We start from the raw sequence: 20,984 nt of genomic DNA, 5'->3' as shown, positions 1-20,984 counted from the left end.
GTGGTGTAGGTATTTTACTAATCCCAGAGCCCCTTGTTGGTCTGATCTCAAGGGACAAGCATAGATCCTGCCTACAAGACCTTGGCTGTTTAAGAAAAACCTCTTTATTGATGCCTGTCAAGAGGACTGACAGTTCAGGGAAACCTACTCCTGTAAATTAACCGACCACCCTTGGACGCTATTCTTAGTCCTGAAACTGTATTCTTGTACTCCTCCCTGTCATTATCTAGTCTCTTTAGTATTATAACTTCCTATAAAGCAGCAGGCTATGCTGTAGTCCCCTTTTACGAGTTAGGGCTGAGCCAGAACCCTTCATTCCAGGCTGTCATCATGTGTCTTCTCTATTCTCCTGATTGCTTGACAACCTGGAAACCAGCAGGCCTGGGGTTCAGGCCTGATCTCTGTTTTCTCTGGTTCTACCTCAGTTGTGTCCCATGCAGATATCTGATGTCTCTGAGCTATGTAACAGCTCTTCTGTCCAGCATTGCTATGTGTTTGGAGTAGAGGGAAAGTGTCAAAGCATGAACCCACTGCACCATCTTGTCAGAAATACTGGATAGATTTAGAAAGCACTAAATCATACCAATATTAGTCTACACTGCATCTCTAACCCTGTTCCTTTGAGTCCTAGAGCTTTGCAGAGATATGTGGATAGCGGCAGGGAATAGCTGAGGTTTCCAGTGCTGACCCCAAGTTCAATAAGAGCAGCTCTGCTTTTCTCCGATATACTTAATGCACTTACATACAGTAGCTTATCTGCACATTTTAATCCAAACCTGCTGCTAAAAATGTAAAAAGGGTTGATCTTGGAAGTTACTTCTACTACAATAAAAAAAATTAAGTTCAAATTTCTTAAGCTAAATGGATAGTTGAGAAGACAGAGGAATAAAGATCCCCATGTGTGGGTCTTTCACAGATTTTTGTCAGTTATGTCACACATGTTTCTTTTCTTCAAGTGTATTTCTAGGCTGGAAGAAAATGTTTGTTTCAGTTCGCATAGGTTAGTGACACAGTTTAGTTTGAGAAATGCTTATCAAAATTTATTTTCAACTTGGACGTAACAATGATGTTCTTAAAGTATGCATTTCCATTGTGTAAAAATACGGGCTCTGAAAAGTTAAAAAGTGACACTCTTCATTCAGCTCTCCTGCCTGCTGTGTTGGAACATCAATTCAACACCAATAAATATTAGTGAGCTGCCACTACACAGAAGACACTGTGCTTACTTAGCACTTCCACTGGAATGCAGAGGAGGCATTTTTAAAACGAGAGATCTGAACATATACAGCAACTAAAGCAAGATAATAATACAAGAATGGTCAACAGTTCAAAACGATAATAAAAGAAATGCCAGGAGGCCAGACTTAGTTGGCCCAGCGTTGGTATAGATAAGCATTGTGAAAACAAGCAATTCCTTTAGTGTGGGGAGGCCTGTAAAAACTGGAAGTCAAAAATAGAGTCTTGAGATATGGTTTAAATTGTAATGTTTCCAAAGAAAAGCCAGTTAGGCATAAAATCTATATAGATGGGGAATCAATGAACTTGAAATTGGAACAGCGAGTCAAGCAGTTTGCCTTTGACTGGGGAGTTTGTGTAAGAAGCAAGGCTGAAACCAGGTTGCAGAAATGGCTACAGTTCCAGGGGATGAGATCAACTTTAAGCTTTTCCAAAGGGTTAAATAACTTTTAGGATACACATTGACATGGTAAATCATATTGCAAACCAAGTTAACTAGGAAATAGCAAATTTTCCAATACTTATAAGATGAAGAGATGTTTATAAAAAAGAATGTGTGTATATTATATATATGTATGCGTCTATATATCTGTGTGTGTATGTGTGAATATATACATATTTTTATTATCATTGGTTTGTATTCCAAGGGGATGAGAGATCATATGAGATGATATTTTTAAGGTTGTAACTAACATAATACGTTGAAATTTGTATATAAAGATAATAGATACTACTCATTTACTTGTAAAGCATTACTTTTAATGCTACTTTCAGAAATACTAATCCATCCATATTCCTTCACCCAATTTCCAGTGTAACTGATAGCTTGTTTCAAGTTGATTGTACAATGAAGAGTTATAACTTATAAATAGTATAAATCCTCAATTATGGTTCAAATAGCATTGAAAGACATACAAATATATCTAAGAAAATAAATGTTTTCAATTTATAAAATGTTTTACTTTTTTCCTTTTTGATAGGAAGTTTATAGTTTAGACAGTTTCATAAAGTCTACAGTTTAGACTTCATGAAATTAAAAACAAAACTTATAGTTTCTGTGGTATTTTAAGTAGTATAATATTAAAGTTAATGGATATTTATTAATTTATTTTTAAAAGTAGGTAATAAATTATTAATGCAATGAATATTTATTGACAGCCACACAGCAAAAGACGTTTTACTGAATATAGGAAAACAGACTGAAACATTACTGTCTTTTTCTCCTCTGTTATTAATACATATACAGCAAAGAAAATTTCCAAACTTAGTCCAAATAAACTATATATAAAATGTATAGGACACTCAGATTTTCCCTGGACAATTTCTACATTGTCCACATTCTCTTTCAAACATTACGCTTTACTGTTTATAAAAATACCTATTTCAATCTGCCATCATCCTAGAGGTCGATACTTTTTCTTACCTAAAACAAACTAAGTAACACAGAGAATTTTGTGACTTTAAACTCATTTACTTGTGTGTATGATACATTATAGATAAACAATTCATGAATGTTTCATTGGAGTTACTTCCCTAGAGGAAAATTCCTATAATGGATTATAATTTATGCATAAAAATATACCCAAAAGTAAAGCAAGTATGACCATGGATGTGCATCCATTCAACACTGAAATAAAAACGCATGTAGGCCGCAGAATAAACATGGTCTTTGGGCCATGAGAATGAAGGCTACACCTCTTCGAGGCATAAACATACCTAGCACAGAGCAGGGTGGCTATTTATTTCATCTTTGAATTAAATCCAACCACTACTCTTATTGAAATATCTTAGCAGTTTAAATAATTTTTAATAAAACTATAATAATAATCTAATGGGGAAAGGATAATGATAATTCATTGTGTGTGTACTACGCACTTTAACATATTAACTCCTTTAATTCTCCAATACCTCTGTAAAATGACTTAATAGCCATGGTTTTCATGTTGAGTAAACTAAGGGACACCTTTTAAGAAGGGGGATGTCAAATGCAGAAGATATTCTTTACGCTGTCATTGAGAAGAACACCCTAGGAGGCTGGGGGCATAGGTAACATAAAGGTCAGTAATAAAAACACTGATAAATGCTGACCCACAAATCTTAGGAGCATGACCCATTCCAGCTCTTCAGAAATGGCACTCAACCTCATAGGACACCCTGACTATCACTGGAATAAATTAAAGTTAGAAAGTAGGCAAATTATCCTCTTCTCTCTTTGTTTTTCTATCATTGATGGAGAGCTTCCATTGCCTCTCTTGGGCCATCCTCTCCCTCCTCTCCCTGCTATAGGCCCTGGCAGGCTGAACTCTAAGGACACATCAACAAGTTTCTTTGCTTTTGGATTAGGATTAGGTTTTATGGTAAGGTTTGGTCAATGAGTAGCACCAACAGAAGATTAATATTATACAAAGGGAAGAGATTGTGAGATCACTTCTTAACCAAAGAGTACATCTTTTCTCAGATGGACGTATTTAACTCCAGATTTAGACAACAGTCCCCTCCTCTCACACCCTTTGGTCTATGAGTGATAAAAGCCCCACTCTTACTATCCCTTTTGGTTTCCCTATGCAAACTATTTCCTAATAAATAATCGCTTCATTAAAATATTCTCAAATTTACAGTATCAATGTGCCACGTATTTCTTAACAGAACATTGACAGAATATCAACATCAGATGAAATCCTGAAATCTTGGCAAATAGGGTGCTATCAGTAAGAAGAATGTTCCTAGTTGTGTGCTATTTTCCCATATAATGAAACCACTCTTATCTTCTTCATTTTTTTAAGGGAAAAGAGATAGTTTTATAAACGAAGTATCACTTCAGTTCATTAAAACAAGATGTTTCCAATGAGAGGCAATATTAAATATGAATTACCTTTAAATATTGAATTCATCACAGATATGTTTAAGCATTCTGATCACTAGAACATTTATTTTTGCAAGAATCAAAGGTCTTCAAATATCAATTGTTATTGATTTCCCTGCTTAAAATTGTAAACATCCCAGAATCCTGTTCCTACAACTTTTAAACATGAGCAAGCCTCTCAAAACAAACCAACCAACCAACCAAACAAACCTCTTATTTTGTCCTACATCTCACTTTAAATGTCAACTTTTTGAGAGAGTTGACTACAATCGATTTCTCTTTGCCATTTCTCTTTTTCTCTACAAAAGACTGACTCCAGAATTCTTCCCTCCCATTCCACAGCAAGTTCTGTCTCCAACGTCACTGGGAACCACTCTTTGCTTTTCCCCATCTATGCTTTTTAGGTCTAAACTCTCAGGAACATCCCAAGCTGTGAATACTCTCTGATACTCCAGGCTTTCTACCTTTGATTTAAGATCATTGGTCTCTTTTTGCTGTCCTGAGATGTCTATGACCACATCTCAGTATCTTTCAATGTTTGGTTTTTAACTTTTAGATGTGCCTTAGTATTTTGTCTGCTACCTTATCTTTTTCCTCTCTCTGTTATCTATACTCACAGCTTCAATCAATATTATACCTTTAACTGCTAGGTAAATTGCCATCATTGGATGCTTTATTCCGTAATTTGCCTCCAGCATTTTGTCCATTATATACTTATGGCCATGTCTGTATATATCTTGCTTTATCTCTTTCCTGAGCACCAGACATCCATTTCTAAATACATTCTGAACATTTCCATGTGGATGTCCCACAGATATCACAAATACAATATGTAAAAATGAAGCCACATTCATACCCTAAGAGGTCCTTCTCTTCCTATTTTCCCCAGCTCAGGAAACGGCAGGTTCACTGTCCTGTTACCCAAATCAGAAATTTGGAAACCATTATTGATTACTTTCTCTTCCTCTTCACATGACAGTCTCATAAATCTATTCCTATCTTTACCTCACTCCATTATCTTATCAATCTCTTTATATTTCAACTGTAACGTCTCCTAACCAGCCCGCCTTCCTCATTCCAACCCATTCCGATTACTACCTGGACATTTGCATAGCGTTGGCGTGATGGGTGAGGATTTTTCAAGATCTAGTCCCTCCTTATCTCTCCAGACTTATTTCTACATTTTCTCACCACAAACTCTATTCTTGTTATATGAAACGTGCTTCAATCAACAACTTTTTCTCTCTTCTTGGAACATTCTTCACTAGAATCAAGCATCTCTACTTTACTTACCTAATGACTACTTGTTTTTCCAAATTTCACTCGTGTTCAAATTTACAGACTCCCTAGCCCCGTAGTTAGACACTACTCTATATGTTTAACAGCCCTGTGTTTATCTCTGTCACAGAACTTACCACATGGTATTCCCAACTATCACTTAATAATCTCCTTCAATAATATATAATGTATATATGGACTGAGTGGGTACAATACCATATCCATCTGTATCATTAATGCCCAATACAATATGTGGTATACATTACATTCTTAATGAAAGTTTATCAATGAATGCATGAGTGTGAATTTACAAAATACCATTCTAAACCAGTAGGTGAGCCCAGAAAAAAAATATTATACCTTTAACTGCTAGGTAAATTGCCGTCATTGGATGCTTTATTCCGTAATTTGCCTCCAGCATTTTGTCCATTGTTCATTTCTACACACAGTCATGACTCAATTAAATATTTTAGAGATGGATAGAAGCAATTCTCTCATAACAGTCTACATACAATGTGGACTTATTTCCCTTCAAGACCAGAACTTCATATGTTGCCACCTCATCAAACACCAATTTTCAACAAATGTCTAAAAGTATAAGGATACAGTACTTTTCTAAGCTTCTCTTTAAACAGCATTGTTATTTGAAGTCAAATATCTTATGACTATATGGAACTTAATAAGATTTCTACCAGCCCAATTATAATAAGGCCTTGAGGAGAACATGGATAAGTAATTTGGCAGGCTTCATTTTCTTTATTTGCTTCCATTTGTTTACCTTGCTTCTAAGAAAATATAAGACCTGGCAAGTTGGCTTTATTACCTGTACTCAATAACAGAGAGACAGAAAACCAATCTCTAAGGCTAAGCCAGGAAAAGAAGTTCACAGATTTAAGGCTAAAGCTTTTAAACATCCTAGGGCTGTTTCCTTTTTCCTTCCTTCATCTTTACTCTTTTTTCAATAGTTATCATAATTCTGATGCCCGCACTAAACAGGGTGCTGAAATTGCCTTATATTTCTTTCAAAGATCCCCTCTTATGATTACATTTCTTTTTTTTTTTAATTAAAGTTTATTGGGGTGACAATGGTTAGTAAAGTTACATGGGTTTCAAGAGTACAGTTCTGTAATACATCATCTATCTACCACATTGTGTTTGACTTTGGGTGGCAAACATATGGTTATATTTCAAATTGCTGTTTACTACTTCCCTCCCGCCCACCCCAAAATGTGGTCATTAACATATAGTTTATGGAACTCTATCACTGCAGCCCTTGCCAAAAAATATAAGATAGTGCAATATAATATAAAAACAAATGATTATGTAAAATGTTAGTGGTGCTTTGACTCTACCATGATCATGTGATCACCTTAAAGATTTGTGTAATTACTTAACTAAAAGTCTTCCTTCCCTAGCTGACATAGGCTAGTTATAATAAAAATAGAAGGTCATCAATGAAGGGCTGGGGATATTATATGTATTCTCTCAAATCCTCAGAGTCCTGTAAGGTAGGTTATTACATGGATGATGAGACTGACCCAAACAACTCTCCCAAGATTGCACAGGTAGTAAGTGACAAGGATTTACTATTACATGAGCTCTTAAAGACATTATATTTACCCAGGTAGTTGTCCAGGCCAACCCCTAACTACAAATATTCATTAAAATGGACATGTGCCCATAGCCTTTTGCTTGAGCATCTTCATGAACATTATAGTGGGAAGAAATTATAATTATACAACTTCAATCCATTTCCACAAACATTTGTTAAGAAAATAACCAACACCTAAGAGCATCCTCATATGAATGGCCCAGATGTAAATAAGAAAGGAAATCAGCTAAGCTTAACAGAGATTAGTGTGGCCACCTCCAGAATGTTTCCAGAAATGCTAAGCAAGGGCTACATGCTTTGTTTAGCAACACAACACAAACATCTATGTTACTGATGATACTTCAAGTTAGGACTCCAGAGAACTCTGCTCTGTCTGTCAAGCTCTCTCTGTCAGTCCCAAACAACATTTCTTCCATGGCACACTGAGTTAGTGAAATTACTCACAGCAGCTGGATTCATCTTCATTAAAGTGACAGTCGGGCACTCCATCACACAGCAGGAGGGATGGGATGCACTCGTGGGTAGAACACTGGAACTCCATTTTACTGCAAAGCTGGGGAGTGGGGCTGAGAGAGCAATCTATTTCATCCGATCCGTCTATACAATCTTCCTTTCCATTACATTTCCCTGAGAGAGGGACACACTGGAGTGTATAGACACAAGAAAATTGATCAGCTTCACATGGCGGGGGCTGTGTTGTTACAGGACCTAAAAAAGAGAACAAGTCAAGTCATTTTTGGCATCAGGAGAGTTTTCTCTTTGACCAGGGTTGAAACATTATAGGATACATGTATTCTTGGATAAATATGAAACACTTGGTAATTTAAGTAAATTAATTTCCAATTAGGAATAATATGAACTCTACAAAACATACAAACATGATTTGAGAGTAGGCCTTATCTTAACCTCAGAAACACATTCTTAAAAGGGGCATAGTTGTCATGAAAAACGATACTTTCAAATTAAAGAAAAATTTCGATTCGTGTGTCTAAAATTTGACCTCGAAATCAGATTTTCCTTGAGGGTAAAGATACTTTCATAGAGTCAGTTAGGTACTTTGGACAGCTGCACGGACAATTATAGAATTTAGAGGAATTCTTCTTTTATCAGTATACAGTTTATCAACTGTTTCTTGGTGGCCTCCACTTGGGGAATTTGGCTCTTACGACCCTGGTGGGGTTGAGTCTCAGAAGCAGAGGACTGCAGGGGTTTTGTTGCACTGTCCTCTGGCCTTGGGTCTTGCTTCTAGCTCAAGGCCTTGAGGTCATGTGCTGCCACAAATGAAGTGCAGATGAAGTCATAATTTAAGGCAGAATACTACAGCAACAGGAATCTTGAAGATAATGTGGTTCAAACCCAACCAACTCTTTCTATAAATGAGGATCCTGATGCCTAGGAATTCTGAGTATCCAAAGATATCATGTCAGTTTAATAAACTTTCATCACATGAAACTATTCTGCAGCAAAAGTTTAAGTCAAGTCTAAGTAAAAACTTAAAGTGTGAGCATAGAGTCTCATACGCTGTACTAACATGCAGCAATATCAGTGGAACTGTCCTTATTCTCCCAATTGTCTCTGTGACAGTTGTTGATGGGCTCATCAGTACATTAAGGGGAGAAAAAAATGACAGTAGAGGGGACCAGTTCAGGAGTTTGAGTTCTTCACATTTTTCAACTACTTTTATTTATAGATTATAGGAGAATGATTTATTTCATACATAAAGATGGTATTATGAATTCATTTTAAAAATGAAATTTGAAAGTTCTCCCTCTCCATTCATTCAGGGGTGGTTACATATAACCAGGATGTATTTAAGACACAAACTGTATGATCAAAGCCGTGTATCTGAGATCCATGGGACGGCTTAGGGAGTCTTTGTTCCTGGGAATCAGCATAGTATCCAACCATCAAAATGTATCTTGTTTGAAATTAAATTCCTCTTGAATCACTTCTCAAATTTTCCATTGAAACATTTCTGATACAGAGGAATATGAATTTGCACACCTAAGGGAGTCTAAGTAGGTTCGTAGCGAGAAGCCCTTGTCCATCAGCTCAACATTTCTTTTAAGGTCCTTGTTTTATCTAACGAAAGTTCTGTATATACATGCTTTCTAATATACAAGGCTTCCTCCAGTACTCATTTCAAGTAAAATGTGTACTCCTGAAAGATGCACAATGTTTATCTTTTGAAGTAAAAGAGTTCTGCTGCATATCCTCTTTGAGAAGTTAAAAAATTTGCCTAAAATTTTAATATTAATGTATTTATTCTGGAGTGTCACCTATGGAATTACCTAATTATTACAGGTAGTATCTTTTCATACCATTCTGTAAACAATGAACACTATCAAGTGTTGTCTTTTATAAACTGAAAATCTTAGCACCACTTTACATGCATGTTACTAAGTGAAAAAAAATCATTCTCAAAAGGACTGCATATTGTCGGATTCTAACTCTGTGACATTCTGGAAAAGGGGAATGCAGATGCAGTAAAAAGATCAGTGGTTGCCAGGGGTTGAGGTGAAAGAAGACATGAGTAGGTGGAACACAAGGGATTTTTCTCACTAGACACCAAATCTGTTGGCACCTTGACCTTGGACTTTCTAGCCTCACAAACTGTGAGAAATACATGTTTGTTGTTGTAAACAATCCAGTCTCTGATCTTCTGTTTAGCAGTCTGAACAGACTAAGACACGCCTCTTAAACACTTGTCAAATGCATAGCGCGTGCTACACCAAGAGTGAATCTTAGGAGAGGGAAAGGAGATTATTGCAGGAAAAAGCCCACGTGGGATAAAAGCGTTTAGGAACTGTCATTGTTAATTAACTTTCAAATTCCCAGGAACCAAGAAATTTCTCTGATTACCGTCCTTGAATTCATTTTGTGCTATGTAGCCAGTTACAACTCCTGACATTATGGTTACTTCTTTGTCGTCCTGCTGAATGTTGAGTTTCATTGTTCACTTAGTTTGGGCAGCAGTTGAAATATCTTTCTTATAGAAATAAAAATTATTTCCTACGGATGATTTACAGTGAAATACAATGAAACATTCTCATGAATTTCATATAAATCCAATAAAAAACCTAAATTGCCCAAGGATAATCTGATGGAGTTTTATCTTTATGATTAACATGGTTAGTGAAAGCAAAATTAATTGCTTGTTTTGAAAGGAAAAAAAAAATATGTGCAAGGATCTTCAGTTTTAAAGAGAAGGAATTAAGCTCTTGCCAATTATTGCCATATTCAAGAACATAAATGGTAAAATGCTCATTGTTAAAATGTAATGCATCAGTTATAAATTGGTAATTGTTTGTCTCTGGCAGGGAGTTCATTAACAACATTGAAAAATACACAAAAAGCTATTGAGAGGCGAAATTATAATTTTTAAATGTAATTCCTAAGAATTCCTGATTTGAATTATTTTGAATTACAATTTTGTTTATCTTAAGTTCCTTTATGAAGTACAAAAATATCCATTTCTTTTTTAATTAAAAAAGTAGTCATCTCTAATGTGGAGTCATAAGAGAATCATTTTGATTTTCTTACTGAATTTCAATACCTAAGAGTTTAAACATTCCTGGAATGATGGAAGGTGACCTCTATTTGGAGCAAAGACAATAGAAGAGTCTGGCAGGTACATATAGGAAAGTGCAAGGAGCATGAGGAATAAATGATAGGTCAGGAGGCCTTGTTGAGCTTGTCAAAAGGCTAAGCAAAAGATAAGAATAAAAAATCTGGCAGAGGAGACAAAAGGAAATCCAGGCGTTTCCAGAAGTTGGATTCAATATGGAAGGTGTTAAGTGTCTTAGAATGAATACCAAATAGAAAGTGATAATTATGTTCTCAGTGAATAGCTTCAGGTAGTCAAGGCTAAAAAGCTACAATAAATATAATTGGAGAGAACTGACAGTTTCGAAGTTTATGTAAGGTACTGATGTATGTGCAAATGTTGTGTGTATGCACTTTTACATGTGCACACATGCACATACGTGTACACACACACACACACACACACACCTTACTTGAAACCATGAAGCTATTCACTAGTGATAGAAAGGTTGGAGGAGAGAGGCTGGGGAGCGGATGTTGGGCAACACAAGTGAGAGGAAACATGAGATTGTGGTAGAGGGATGAGTACCCTATTATCAGAATTTTTTCTCTCCCCTAGTACCTACAGAGACTGCGACTTGAAAGAAAATCAAAAATATATTTACCATACCAGGGAAAATAAGAGCTGAAGAAACAGAATGTATTAAGAAGCCTCCAAGGAGTTATCACTTTTACTCAACATCAATATTTGCCATGATTATAGAGAATATCTTCCTAACTAAAAATAGTGATATAACTGCAAGTGACTGAAATTGCATAAATGAAGAATTTTCAGCCTTCATATAACCCAAAATAATCTAAAACTTATGTCAATGTAGAAACTTATATAAAAACATGAAATACTAGGTTGTTGGTCGTTTCTTTCTTGTCATGAGCCCTGAAACTCAGAGAGACCCTGGTGGATTACAAATTCATTCCTATTTTATCATTTCCAGATGGTATTCTAGTTCTTAGTCTGACTTCTTTGTGCTGGTGTGGCCTCTATTCTATGCAATGTTGGACCACATTACGTACTTGGCCTAATTTAATTCTATTGTTCCCTGATAGCTCTATTATATATTAACTGTAACTTTATTTAGCAGTTAAAGAATTCCCTAAATGCTGAACTCTCGATTTCTAACCTTAGGGACAACATTATTAAATGCATTTCCCTTTTATTCACGCTTCACGTTGCTGCCAGTATACATTTCCCAAAGGAAGAATTCTCAAAAATCATTCTCCAGTGCCTTACAGGTTTAAGTCCAGTGACCTTACAGAATTAAGTGCCATTGTCCTGCTGGGATGTAATGACCTGACACCTGATTCAGCCTCACCTATGTTATCCCCATAAAATCTAAAATTGCAGAGGAAATAATGAGTATTCCAGATATGGCAGCATGATACCCTTTGCTGGCTGCGATGGGGCCAGGAAAGAGAATGTCATTGTCAGTCCTACGAATGGAAGGCTTTTCCTTACAGAAATTACGAGTGAGTGTTTGGGCACCAATTACTTCTTAGGTCTTTTTCTTGGTGTAGAAGGCTTGAGCATGGAGAGTGGAAAGCTACCTTTCCATGACACACCATAAATACAGAAGGTGCCAAAAAAATGTCTACACATTTTAAGAAAGGAAAAAACAACTGTATTAAAATTACGCTGATGGTAACCACTTGGAGCACCTCTTGTAATTGCAGAAGTCAAACGTGACTTGTATTCATCTTTTGTTATCAGTATATACTGAGTATTACAATTTTAATACAGTTTTTTTTCCTTTTTTAAAATGTGTATATGTTTTTTTTGCACCCTCTGTATATACAATTGAATGAAATCTGAAGATTTTTAGGCAATCTGTCTGTGAGGGAATGTTGTTCAATTTCCTGTGTACTTTAGGAAGACCCATTTTACATGCCTCAGGAAGGTCAAAGGGGAGAAAGGCAACTTACTGAGGTGGGCAATAGAGACCACTCAGGAGTCAACTATTATTCTATGGCGGTCTTTCAGAGACCTCCCAGCTGTAATGTCTTGACTATCTCTATCATCCAACCAAACAGAGACAGTGGTTATGGTACTATAACTTCCAGTTAACATGGTATTGGCAGTAAAGACAAGGATACATATAGTTCTGTTTAACTTAGTATTACTTTTGAGGACTATGGATAAGTAGCTTTACTTTTAGATGTGCCGTATATGAATGTATTATTGTTTTCAAAAGCACCTAGCTTTTATTCCTTTCTAGTAAAATAATTAAAAGTGATCATTTTAAAGTGTGTTGGGTTACCTTGCCCCATATGGAATCCAACAGGTGGCATGCCTAACTAACCTTACATTAATTACCTTATAATCAGAAAGAGCAGAAGGGTCTACAAAACAAAGATGTCTGGATTGACATCCTGTTTGATCAATCATCTACTCCATCCAGCAGAAAAGACCCAGTCATGGGCCTGTCATTCTTTTGGACCCCTTTTTATTCAAACTTGGTTATTTTTCTAGCCTCACGTTTTCTATTTTGAACACATTTATATTAGTGAAGATGATCTCATACATATAAACTCATTTACTTTTTGGTAAGCCAAGAAAGTTTTTGTTGTTGTTATTGTTGTTTTCTATTTTCTTATTTTCAACTATTTCCACAAAGAGTAATCAGTCTTTTCTGGGTAAAACATTCTCACATGCCAATAAGATGCTATCAGAAAAACTGGTCATTCTGTTGAAGTCATTTGTTTTTTAATTAAAAAAAATATATTTTCTTAAAACAGATTTTTTAGTGAAGCAATGTCACTTTCTTACTCTATTTCTTAGGCAACAAACAAACAAACTTGTTTACATTAAGTCTGGATGTTTTCCATTTAATTACACATGTGTTTCAGGACATTAGAAAACCCACAATAGAAGTAGACTCTAATAGCCCAAGAGAACAAAACAGGTCCGGATTGATCTTGCCCATGAGAAGCACCCAGAATCTTTCAGACACACTTGGCCTGGTGAAATATGTCTGAGTGAAGAGTCAGTAATGGCTATGATAATTTCCAAAAATGACTAGGAATTTAGGAATTGATTATTGTTTCCATATGGTAGAGAAATTACTAAATCACCACACCATGTTTTATTTTATGTACACGTTATATTACATATGTATTGAAGTATATATTACATGTACACTTACATACTATACATATATAAATACACATGTTGATGTGGTAAACGTTATTGCTCCCATAAAAGCATTCACCTTTAATACAGTGATTTGTGGTTTGTCTCCAGGTTCGGTTCAGTACAAGGCGAGTGGATTTGGCTCATAATGGCATACGGCTCATATTGGGACTGACTTTTTTCATGGTTGTCATTTGGATTTCTTCTCCCAATTCAACAAAATTCCTTCCAGCATGATGATGAGCAGGAAAGCAAGAATGGACCACCTCATAGCACAACGGGCAAGCTTCTCCAAATGCAGTCATGAGGGAATCTAAGTCTTGATCCCATACGCCTGCTTAGTACTAGACTTTAATGCCGTTTTCTGGTTCTTGTGTTTTCCTTTTTTCTTTTTCCTCCTTTAAATCTAATATCCCTTCCAGGAGTTAAGGAGAATTATCCTATCCTTTGACAAACTGTGAGGACTTCATGACCCGCAATAACAGATTTAAAATTTAGTAATATTCTATAAGTCAATAAGTGAATCAGGATGGAGTGATAATCATTACCTTGTAATTTTTTGGTACATTCATCACTATACATTTTTAAATTGGGTACATGAATCACTAACTGAATCAAAACTATAAAAATGACCCATGCATTGAAACCACATTTTAAATAATTTATCTACAATTGCTATACTATCACTTGTGATATAAAATGGATATCTACTCTATGGCATATACTAATTTGAAATTTTTATTCTTCTCAATCAATTAAAAAGTTAAAGATCTCACTAAAATTAAAAAAAAACAAAAAACAGGATAATGACAATGGGGATTTTTCAATGTGGAAGAACTAAAAATGACAGCAAACAAACTACACATATCACAAAATACCATGTAAGATGTATTATAGGAGAGGTGCAAATTAAGGCTAAGAGACTCTAGAACAGAGTTTGGCTTTCTGTGGGGATGGTTAAGAATAAATTCATGAGGCAGGTAGCTTTTGCTTTGCTCTTAAAAGTAGAAAAAGGAGACAAAGGGCATGGCGGTCCCAGCCAGAGAAGCAGTAAGACTAAAGTCATAGAGGTGAGAGAATACGGGACATGACCAGAGAAAAGCAAGAGATCCCATTTTAAGGGATCATTTTGCAGACAGAGACAGATGGATATGAAAAGAGTTGTACTAAAAGATAAAAAATATATTTAGTAGGCCTCTACACATTTTTCTTCTTTTTGTATAACTTGTATGGATTTGTGTATTTTGATTAGTTTCTCTTTTATTTCCTCTCACACTATTAGAATATATATAAAGAATTTATTGTTGCTGGTCAATTTTATAATTTGGTCCATATGTTGCAGAATATTCAAGCTTGATTATGATTTTAAGAATGAAAAAGAGAGGAATGGCCTCAACCAAAGATGGATAGTGTGGATATTATATATGAAAGTATAACTAAGGAGATTTTGAAGTATGGACACATGACTTGGGTTTGGTCTATGGTATGCTTCCAGCAAGTTCTTTTAATTTTGTGAGTGTGACACAGGGACAAATAGAGATTATTCACAGTAATGGCAGGGGAGCAGATAGCCCAGCTTTGAAAGCAATTATTTAAAGGCAGTGGAGTTAGCTGGTTTTACCACTGATTTAGTCAATTTTACTTATTTCCAACTCATTTTTTCTCTTTGAGATTCTCAGTTAAACATTTGGTATTTGAGCTCTCTAGTATCCTTTCAATAAACTTATTTTCTGCTGAAGTTAGCCCAAGCTAGATTTTGTTTGCAGTAAAAAAAAAATTTTTGTGATGAATAAGAAAGATACAAGTCTATTTTTCTGAAACTTACACTATAACAGAGGCTAGAAGATTAACTTGGTAGTTATATATGATACATGTCAATAAATTAATCAGTTACACAGTAATTACAGAAATTCTGATGAGTAACAAGGAGGCCTTGAACTAGAGTTTGAGCAGCAAAATGGTCCTGGGCGGGGGAGAGGACAAAGGCAAAATCTTTAGAATTTGCAGCCTGAGGTATGCTTCGAGTAAGGAAATGGAGGAGTAAAAAGCTGGTTTCAAAGTGGGTATTTAAAAAAGAAAGGCACGGAAAACTGAATGACATCTCCTTGTGGTTATGCAGGACTCTTTGTCAACAGAGAGACAAAAGTCACAGATATCCTTATTGTGGAATGTTTCCTTCATGATATTCTTGATTCCTAATGCTAAGTAAATGTGCTCATGCTCTGTCTTGAACCGCAGCCTCAGTTTTCATTCCACTGCCTAGCTGGGAGGGAGGCAGCACCATCACTGCCGAGGCTCGCTCCTCTGACCCTGTGTGCTGCAGCCTGTTGTGCTGACTGAGCAACTTTTCCCAACTGCACATCTAGTGCTGTCACACTGGCAACCTGAAATCAACCAGGCTGGCAGTGTTGACACCAAGGAAATAGGCAAATGCTACAAATCAGGGCTGTCTGCCCCCACCCCTTTTCTGAGAGGTAGTTTACCAGCACGCCACTATATATCTCTCACAAATAGTCATCAGTGTGTCAAGAAATTACTTCTGGTAATTTGCTGCCTCCAAGTCAAATGAGACTGTCTTAGAATCAAAGATCTTGGAGTGAGAGAGAGTCTCAAATACACTTTAGACTACTTTAAACTTCCAGGCATGTATCATTATCCCAATAGTTCCTTAGATTGTAAACACCTGGAGAGCTGGTGATACTATTATATTTGTATCAGCCCTTCTAATCCAAATCCAGGACCGCATGCGGTAGTCTCAACAAACACTGAATGGAGGGCTGACTTACTCAAGTTCATAAACACACCAAGTAGTGAGAAGTACTCTGCATCTAATTGCAATGACATTTCTGCCTTTACCTGTCTGCCCTAACCCCTAGGCCCCATTTAACTCCCTTCTCATTCTCTCTGGACTCTCTTTCTGCTTTCTGTGTCATTCTCTGTGCCTCCCTTCTGCTTTCCTGATCGTCTTCTACAAATTGGTCCCATACCATCATAAAACGTCAGACTTGGAAGGGACTTGAGATAATTCATTTCATTTCCCCAATGACAAAACCTTTTGGACAGTTCACTAATCTCTCTCTCTCTCTCTCTCTCTCTCTCTCTCTCTCCCCCCCCCCCCCCAAATAAGGGTTTCAGAACAAGACTGGAAGGAGGAAAGTTCACTGGTACTACTAAAAGGAGGTGCCATACAAATTCAGTGGGTGACAACGTCTACCTATTCATCTATTCATGTAACATATTTATTTCCTATTCATAGGGCACACTTATTGAGTGACGACTGTATAACAGGGACTCTTCTAGGCCTAGAGAATACATCATTGAAGATGATATAATATAAAGGATGAAGATGACAAACATCTCCACCTTTAAATAATGTGCATTCAAGAGACTACATCTGTCCTTGAAATGTTCCAGAGTGATACTTGCTGTTCACGTCCAGAGATGTGAAGCAAGAATGAGAATCTCCACTGAAGAAGGAGGTGAGAGCTACTGTCATTTGGCAGTGGTAATATAAACAATAAGAACTCGTGGCTGCCTGTTTTCTTTGAGTTCCTTATGAATTTCATTTTTTATTTTGTTTGGCAACTTGCTAGTTGCTGTAACTTTATATTTACCAAATCAAGATAAATAAAGGTGCCCTGGGATAGTATTTCTTTTCTTTGGAATCTGCCATCATTCCCTGAAGATCTACTTTTCTTTTGATTCAACAAAAATAGTTGGAAAATTATTCATAAACTTATCCTCCCCAAACTGGAGTTTTTTTCTTAGATTTTTCAATACACAGCAGCAAATGTTGTTATTTACTGTATATTTATGTACTGAAGCATCAGACTCAGCATTTTTTCCCTTAGGAATGTTATTCATTGTAAGACAAGGTATCTTAGGTTACTTAAGAATCATTAGATTTTTCTAAATGATTCTTCAATTGCCTGAAATAGTGAATGAAACTGTTGGGCAAGGCACATTTTCTAAATCTTGGCAATTCTCTTTTTTTCTCAGGAGTCTAATAAGAGGACAAATGTCAGTCGACACAACGGGAGGGGCAGTAATAGGGAGGAAGTAGATTTCATGGATGAGAAAATGAGGTCAAATGGGCAGCAAGTGGTTTAACGAGTATATGAACCCAGTTCTGGATTATAATGTAGATCTCACTGGTGCCACCAGTATTTGCTTCTTTGTGCTGCTACAAAAAAGTACCCCAAACTGGGTGGCTTGAAACAACAGAAATGAATGAATAACAACAGAAGCAGCCCCATGATCCAGCTACAGCCCTGCTCTCACACAGTTCTGCTGGATAATAGTGTGAATTCCAGGGGTTAACAGAGCCACACTCTCTCTGAAGACTCTAAAGGAGAACCCCTCCATTCCTTTCTCTCAGCTTCCGGTTTGGCTGGCAATTCTGTCATCCCTTACCTCATAAAGACGTTACTTCAATCTCTGCCTCCTTCATCACATGGTGTTCTCCATGTATGCTTGTTTTTTCATCCCTTCTCTTCTTCTTATAAGGACACTATATTGTAGTAAGGCCAATCCTACTCAAATATGACCTCATCTGAATTTATATCTTACTTATACCTGCAAAGACCTTACTTCCAAATAAGATCACATGCTGAGATTCCAGGAAGGACATGGCGATTGGAGAGGTTATTATTCATCCCAGGACACCAATAAACTCCTATGCTGAGATAATCTGCTTCCTACCTATTACTGCCCCTCCTGTTGTATCGACTGACATTTGTCCTCTTATTAGATTCCTGACAAAATGATGTGGATATGTACCACATCTTCAAGCATCTTATAATTTCTTCCCCATTGTTGTTTCAAATACTTTATGATTTCTTATACAGTTTTAAAAGCAGCAATGTCCAACCAGCCCTGTAAAATGTTTCTTCCTCATGGAGCAAACCGTGATCCTCTTTGTTTCAAATTATAGGAGAAAAATAGCAAACACCCTTGGAAACTCACATGGCTAAAGAAAACACTCTATGAAAATAAATACATTTCTCTGCTGACTCAGATTTGCTGGAGAATATAACTGCATGGAGAATGTCTCCTTTTAGAAAATGTTGCCCTGGGAAACCAAAAGTAATTAAAGGGAGAATGTAGGCGCAATAACGCAGAAAGTAAAGATTGGTTGCAGTGACAGAGGGGCTACTGTTATAGGACAATCTTCTAAATGGAAAGAAAGCTACAGGTAACTTGTGATGACAAATGTTATAGTTCTGTATCCCTTCATATTACGGGAGAGTGCACTTGGTTTTGGAGAGGGGAGGGTAGTTACAACAACAAAAAACATAATATGAAGTTGACATGAAGTTGAGAGTTAGCTGTTTCTAATCTTAGGATGTTAATATGGGCATGAGAAAAAAGATGGTATGCTGAATGTAAAAATATGGGTGTCCTATAAAACCTGGAGAATTTTATCTGAGTTAATTTATTGCCTTTGTTCATTTGAATCTAGACTAAGGAAAGATGGAAAAAGCAAGTAGTTTTAATGGTATCAACAGTTTCACATTCTCTGAGGAGGAATGAGGAAGAACACACATAAATGAAACCTGATAAAGATCTATTTCATCTTCTTTCTCTTGCTTTGTTCAACAAACATTCATTGTAGCAGCTCCTGTACTATCAAAAATTTTGCATTTTTTTTATAGCCATATTTCATTGGATAACTGTGTTCCACTCTGGGCTTTTTCATCCAATAAAAATAGAAAATTTGAAGAGGAATTTATCAAACTTTGATAAATTTTGACTTTTATGGGAAAAAAATGTTTCTTTTATCCAGCGTTACTAGGAAAGGAAGTTTTCCTGGCTAAGTGCTAACACTCAAAAGATCGTTTTTACCAAAGGTTTCTGAGGCATAAATGTAAATTTTTTCCTTCGTGAAAGCCTTTAAAAATTCTGTATGAAGAGACATCAGAAAGATGGCAGAATAGCAGGTCCCTAGCTCACATCCCCGAGCCCCTCTGTACAAACAGTGATCTGGCAGCCATCCAGGGACAAAAGCACCTTTGGGGGAGATTTGGGATCCAGCTAGGAGGTTGTGAAACGCTGGTGAAGCCCAAGACCAGGACAGCCACTCTGAGAAGGCAGGCCCACACCCTGGTGGCAGGCTCGCTGACTGCGGTCCTGGCTACAGACCAAAAGCGGCTCTTTCCCCCTGTGGCCTCAACATAGCTCTGCTTAGCTGGAGTTTTACACCAGCTCTATCTGCCAGGAGACCTGTCTGCCCTCAGTAACAGGCCTGCTGACCTTGGACTTGACTATGGGCCCTAAAGCCATCCTGTGACTTCGCTCTATACCTATTCTATGGTTCTATGGTGGTCAAGAGTCAGTCCTGCCCATACAGGGACCCAGCAACACCCATCTGTGCCCCTGGAAGCAGGACTGTCACATTAGACATTAGTCCTGGCTGTGGATGCTGAAGCTGTCCTGTGACTCAGCTCCAGCCCTGCTCTGCCATGTTCCAGGGGTAATTCTGCTCACCCAAAAACCAGCAGAGGACATGCTTCTCTGTGTGCCCTATAACAGCCCAGCTGACTGTGGTCCCTGAGGCAGCCCTGTGACCTGGTTTGAGTCTTGCTCTACCATGGTCAGGAGACAGGTATGCCCATCCAAGGACCTGGTGACAGCTACACCCACCAGCACACCTAGCAGCTGACCTGCTGATCTTGGACATTACTGGGGATCTAGAAGCATCCCCATGATCCAGCTACAGCCCTGCTGTAGGCAGTCCTGCATGCTCTGGGACACACACTGCGATGCAGTGGGTGTCACACATGTCCACATGTCTGGTAACAGGTCTGCCATCTGCAGACTCGATAACACAAACAGAAGTAACCCCATGACCTGGCTCCAGCACAGCTGGACTGTCATCCTAGAGGTAGTATCATCTATCAGGGAAACTAGCAGGAACTATACCTGTCCATTTCCCTGGTAACAGGCCTGCCAATCATGGACCCAGCAACCATGTGACCCATCTCAAGCCCCACTCAATTGTACTCCATAGTTCGTGGACTTCATAGCTTTTGTGTTAGGCTTTGGAGAGGAAATAGACAAGCTCCTCTTGCTCTAGTGGAGCTCAAAACTAGTAGGAAATTATATCTGCATATTTGTGTGTGTGTGTGTGTGTGCGTGTGTGTCTGTGTGTGACAAGAGCTAAGAATGAGCAGTGGAAGAAAAGAAACTGAAGATAATAGGACAGAGAAGACTTTGATGACACAGTGACTGGGAGGAGCTGAGAACAGAAATGACCAAGACAT

At 37.3% G+C, this 20,984-nt stretch overlaps 1 protein-coding gene across 1 annotated transcript in view; it reads right to left on the bottom strand.

Moving 5' to 3' along the window:
- Positions 1 to 20,984, bottom strand: part of MALRD1 (MAM and LDL receptor class A domain containing 1) — a 541,690-nt gene that overhangs the window by 95,958 nt on the left and 424,748 nt on the right. The window contains exon 34 of the mRNA XM_074324842.1: positions 7,434 to 7,697. Within this exon, the coding sequence (XP_074180943.1) occupies positions 7,434 to 7,697 (264 nt within the window). The remainder of the gene's footprint in view (positions 1 to 7,433; positions 7,698 to 20,984) is intronic.

The sequence above is a fragment of the Rhinolophus sinicus genome, linkage group LG02 (assembly GCF_036562045.2).
Source record: "Rhinolophus sinicus isolate RSC01 linkage group LG02, ASM3656204v1, whole genome shotgun sequence".
In the NCBI taxonomy this organism is placed as follows: Eukaryota; Metazoa; Chordata; class Mammalia; order Chiroptera; family Rhinolophidae; genus Rhinolophus; species Rhinolophus sinicus.
This window is presented reverse-complemented; position numbering and strand designations above follow the sequence as displayed.